This window comes from Rhincodon typus, chromosome 4 (genome assembly GCF_021869965.1).
Source record: "Rhincodon typus isolate 14 chromosome 4, sRhiTyp1.1, whole genome shotgun sequence".
In the NCBI taxonomy this organism is placed as follows: Eukaryota; Metazoa; Chordata; class Chondrichthyes; order Orectolobiformes; family Rhincodontidae; genus Rhincodon; species Rhincodon typus.
Window position 1 is genome coordinate 94,375,908 of NC_063335.1, and position 5,240 is coordinate 94,381,147.

Sequence of the window (5,240 nt, forward strand, 5' to 3'; positions counted from 1 at the left end):
TTGAGGCTTGTCTTGGGAGCACATGGAACAGATAAGGCTGGCTCCTTTGGACATTCTGCCGATTATTGTTCCCAATAGTCATGTTGGACAAATAACATCAATGCATCCTACTGAACGTAACTTGAAACTTATTAAAACTCAAGCAAGAAGCAAAAACAAGAACTGAAGGAACTTCAGCATCGCACAGTGGATTTTCTGTAGACAGGAAAAATATCTGCATTCTTCTTAAAGAAAAAAGTCTTAGAAAATAAACACATACAGATTACTTTGTGAATTAGTTCTTTTTATTTCAAGTTTGTTGCAAGCGCCAGCAAATGGGGTTCGGGGCGGGGGGAATAAAAACAATTCTCTGTTGCAGGTTTTACAAATCTGGCACCTGCTGCGCTAAATTTTCTCCTTGCACAAACGTAGCAATAGAATTAAGCCGCCAAATCAATTTTTTTGGTGTTCTTCAAAAATAGAGTGAGCATGCAGCAAAACTGGAGCCTCACCCCCTTTGCCAGGAAGAAATAAAATATTTACAACCAAATATTTAGTTGACTAAATTTACATAAAAGAGTCCATATTACTTATATAAATAAAGAGATGACACTGCACTGTACAGTATGGCACCTGCCACATTGGATTTCATTTTTTAGAATGATTTTCAATAACCTGTTTTCATCAGTTCCCATCATTCTTCTTTTTCTCCCCTCCTATTAACAATAACCCATTCTAGAATCTTCTCATTCACAACTGAATCATTTGTCTCTGTTCCCCAAACCCATCCCACTGAAATGGTAAAGACAAAAGAGCTTGTTGGTGGCTGGGGCAAGGAAACAAAATAATATTCGATGTCTTCTTTTTCAAAACCCAATCATGATTCATTTATAGTCACTTTGTTTCAATTATAAAACACTCTGATCTTTCAATCATGTGTAAGATAAATGGAATGGAATTTCAAAGCTGAACTTATGTTTAAAATTAGTATGAATTCCCAAACTTTTTTTAATTCGTGAAATTTTCCAGAAATTCCTACAGTAGGTCAGAGTTAAGTAACATCATCTAATTGCTGGTAATATCCACATTTCACTATCATTGGTCATCTTTTTAGAAGATATGTTTAACAATATCTGGCATCAGACAGCATTAATCCAGTGCCTCCCCCATTCCTTTCAGTAAAGATTCTGCACCCACCCCCTAATACAATGAGCAATTTCCTACAAAGACTTCTGTCCTGCAATAATGGGAAATATGTAATTCCTATCCGATTTAAAACAAAACACACTGATTTTTAAAACCTGAGCTATATCTTTCCAAACACCCCCCTCCCTCCAACCCACCACCCCACTCATCTCCAACCCAAGACTAAAAACAGCAATCATCTCAACAATAATAAGTTAAAAACAAAGTTTCTTTTAAAAAAAAACAAGCCTTATTTATAAAAACAAATTCGGCTTCCGATAGTGCAGTAGGCTTTTTATCTACATTTTAAATGACTTTCATTTTCATTTCTTTACATTATCTGCATGCTCTTAATTATAAAGTTCTTTAAGATTCGATCAAGCAAAATATAGCTCAAAAATGAAAACGGCAGATACCTAAATCATTCTATGTACAAGTCTAATGCAGTTAAATATTCAAGTTATTTGATTTTTTTCTTCTAACCCTGGCTTTATACAGTATTTCTTTTTGAAAGGAAAAATGCAAAATCCTACAGCAGCCGCACCCAGCCCAACTCATCCCAAAGGGTGAGATCACTTGCAAAGTCATATCTCCCTGTGATTTGCCTTCTCTGTTACAGGACATTTACAGCATTTTCAAACATTAGTCTGCGACATGACTATGTTTAATCCTGGTGTTGATCTCCAATGATGCTCAGAAATGAAGTGAAATCAAAATTAAAACACGAAGTCATGCCTTTTTTTTCTCTCCCTCCCAACAGGATTGGGTACAAAAAAAAAGTACTTTAAACGCCGTACATGTCCAGCATGCAGGATTGGATTGGATTTAAAAAGTCCACTCTTGCTTGAAACGCACAGTTTTTTCGTAACGTTTCTCTCGAGATTCAAAGTCTGTTTTTGCCCATGTAAAAGTTCTTAGTCCTTTTTGTACATATGCCTCCTTTTGGTTCATTCTCTCTCCTCTTTCTCCTTACTGAGTTTGTAAGCTTTCTTTCGCTTTTCTTCCTCTTAAATATATTTTTCACCAGTAAAGCGTTCTTTGTTTTTTAAAACTTCCATTTTCCAATACTGTACTCTTCTGAAATGAGACGGTAACGTTTCCACATATCAGCCAAACTAAACTCGAAGCATCTGCAAAATATGTCCCACTTATTTGTCTTTGTTTTCAAAAGTTATTTACAACAGTCTTTTCGCTTCCTTTTCCAGGAAAGGTTTTGTTGAAGTCACATCAAAAAAAGTGTTGTTTTTGTTTTGACCCCCTGATCCAGTGCATCCCCCTCCCCATTCACATGAAGAACTCGTTGGAAGAGGGAGTGTTTTTGCCTGGGTTGGCGGGCACTGTAGTTGGCTCCCTATAGCTCCTGCTTGTCATCTTCTCATACTTCTCCTTATAGACGTCCCTCTCCTTGGTCAGCCTGGCCACCTCTTGCTTGAGCTGGTCGACCTGCTGCTGGAGCAGGGACTTTTCGCTCTCCAGCATGTGCCGCTGCTGGACCCTCTTGTAGCGGCAGGACTGAGCGTAGCCCCGGTTTTTCAGGGTCCTCCTTTTCTGCTTCAGGCGGATCACCTCCTCCTTGCTGAAGCCCCGCAGCTGCCTGTTGAGCTCCCGCACCGACATGCTGACCAGCTGGTCGTCCGAGAAGCGATCCTCCAGGCGCAAGTGGTGGTGGTGGTGGTGGTGATGGTGGTGGTGGTGTGGCGGGGCAGGGTGCGGGTGGTGGCCGCTGACGGGCACCTCCTCGCCGGGGTACTGCTGCGCCCGGTAGCCCTCGAAGTGGTGGTGAGCCTGCGAGCTGCCGATCAGCGCTTCCACCGCGTCCTCGGGGGTGAGGTTCAGGGCCTCGGGGTTGAGGTGGTGCTGGTAGTTGCTGATCCAGTACAGGTCCTCCAGGTGGTGAGCTTTGTTGGCACCCCCTGGGCTAGGGGCGCACAGGCTGGGCGAGGAAGGCACCGAGCTGCACGGCGTGCTGATCGGCGTGGAGGACAGCGAACCCGGCAGCCGGTTGCAGTAACGCTCGGCTTCGGGGGGCTCCTTCTTCACCTCGAACTTCATCAGATCGAAGTCATTCACGTACTCAATCGCCAAGGGGCTGGTGGGCAGGTCGGTGCTCATGCCGAGGTCGGAGGCCATTGCAAGTTCATATATTTAGGAGAAAGAGAGAAAGAGACAGAGAGAGAAAGAAAATAATAACAGGACCACACCGGCCGGCAAGTTACAGAAAAGGGGCCCAAGACACCGGGTGTCCAGGGTGTTACAACCAGTCTCAGTCCTGGAAGGGATCTTCCTGATTAAACTCCTTTCCAATTTCTCCTTCCTACTGCATGCAATTTTTTTGTTAAAAAAAATCAAATTAAAAATTTTTTGTTTACCTTGTCTGAAAATAGCAGTTCTTGTGCATACGGCAACTCAGCTTAAAATTACTTTATTTAAGGATCAAAAGAGCTTTTCCTGGTCTTATTTGGCTTACTGCTTGCAGTCAACTCTCCCACTGTTCTTACTCTGCTTTTGCTCTTCGCCCTCTTTCCTATTTTGCTGCTCCCCGGTTGCGAAGTTTCGCCACTGCATGTGAAGGAAAAGGACTTCTCGTCGCTGGCCTGCCAGGGAAAACTTTGCGATCGAGCGTCTGGAGAAAAGATCTAGTGCGAACCTCCAGGTGGGCTCCCTCTTTCTGGCTCAAGAAGGGCAGAATTGCTGCATCCGAGCAGCCCGGGTGAAGTGTGCCGCTTTCAGGAACAAGTTAATCATCGGACTCCCCGCCGCGGCTGCCTTTTGAATTGGAAGCGTGTCAATTGGAGCTTGTGTTTTTTTTTGTGTTTGCACCACTGCCAACAACTCACATCACCCACTCGCCCAGCCCGAAATGAAACAGCTCCCCGAGCTCCATTTATAAGACCCCACTGATCGACACGCCCACGAGGGGGGGTTGAGATCACCTTCCACCAATGGGCAATCTTCCTGGCTATTTGATTTGTATTACACCATGGCGACCGCCGCTGGGGAGTGAGGAGGGGAAATGTCAATCAATCCATCCATCCATCAATCACCCGGGGATCGAGCTACAAATACCTCCCTATGTCTGCAACAAGGCTTCAAGGGGTGCTTTGGGGTTTGGGGAGAAGCTGCGGAAGATAATAATCAACAAATAAATTTTCGGAGAATTCTGAAAAATGAGCTAAAATCAGTTTAAATCTGGTTAGTTAAATCTTGGAGAGATTATTAAAATCAACAATTTTCTGTCGATTTAAAACTCCGAGTGGTCAGAACACGAAAATTTTGGAACTAGTCAGCTATTTCCTTTATTCCCTTATTTTTCCAATTAGGGACCAAGTCTAAAATTAAAGTAATTCAACTTGTTCAACAGAACACACTCATATTAATTACATCCATGGATGTAATTAAAATACATAAAATTCTAATTTGATTCATTTCTCCAGAAAGTACTGGACACTCCTTCAGCTCATACTTATGAGGATAGTTAAGAATGTGACTGTTTGCAATCTGTCTTCTTTCTCTCTCTCCCCATTACAGTACACATGGATAATAGACACGGAAGCACCTTTTTAGTGATTTGTATGAATCGCAAAGGCTGGAAGGTATCCCATGGGAAGATTGTTTTTAATTAAAGTGAATTCTATAATACAAATTAAAGCATAACTACCCTGGCATTAAAAATAAAAAAGAGCTATTGATATGATTAACAGAACTCATTATTGCGAGTTTGCAAATTTATCCTAAAACTCTCTATTGATTTACTCACAGTAGTGATGGATGTTGTCCATCTTCTGGATCCTTGGCTGAAAGGCTTGACAATGAATACCAGCAAGGTATTAGGCTGCAGAGGGAAAGACATCACAGTTCAATATGATTGACAAGACATATCAGCCTGGGGGTTCCCCTGCTGTACTGTTGGAGATACCAGCTTGTGAAGAAGTCTTTCAGGTTGTCGCAAAAAAGATCCCATGCCACTATTTGACAAAAAGGGAAATTCTCATTAGTGTCCTGGGTCCCGTTCATCCCTCAAACAACATCACTAAAACTGATTCCTTGTCATTAATTTAATCAATTGTTGTGGAATC

The 5,240-nt window shown here is 42.4% G+C and overlaps 1 protein-coding gene across 1 annotated transcript; it reads right to left on the reverse strand.

Annotated features, from left to right (window-relative positions):
- Positions 1-266: 266 nt before the first annotated feature.
- LOC109920499 (transcription factor MafA) lies at positions 267-5,000 on the reverse strand. The gene is made up of 2 exons (XM_020520530.2): positions 4,922-5,000; positions 267-4,283 (listed from the first exon to the last, which is right to left on the reverse strand). Exon 2 carries the CDS (start codon positions 3,292-3,294, stop codon positions 2,449-2,451), a length of 846 nt encoding a protein of 281 aa, XP_020376119.1. The 5' UTR covers positions 3,295-4,283; positions 4,922-5,000; the 3' UTR covers positions 267-2,448.
- Positions 5,001-5,240: the final 240 nt, after the last annotated feature.

Excerpts from the sequence above, each read along its gene's own strand:
- LOC109920499 (XM_020520530.2), bottom strand. The coding sequence starts at position 3,294 with ATGGCCTCCGACCTCGGCATGAGCACCGACCTGCCCACCAGCCCCTTG.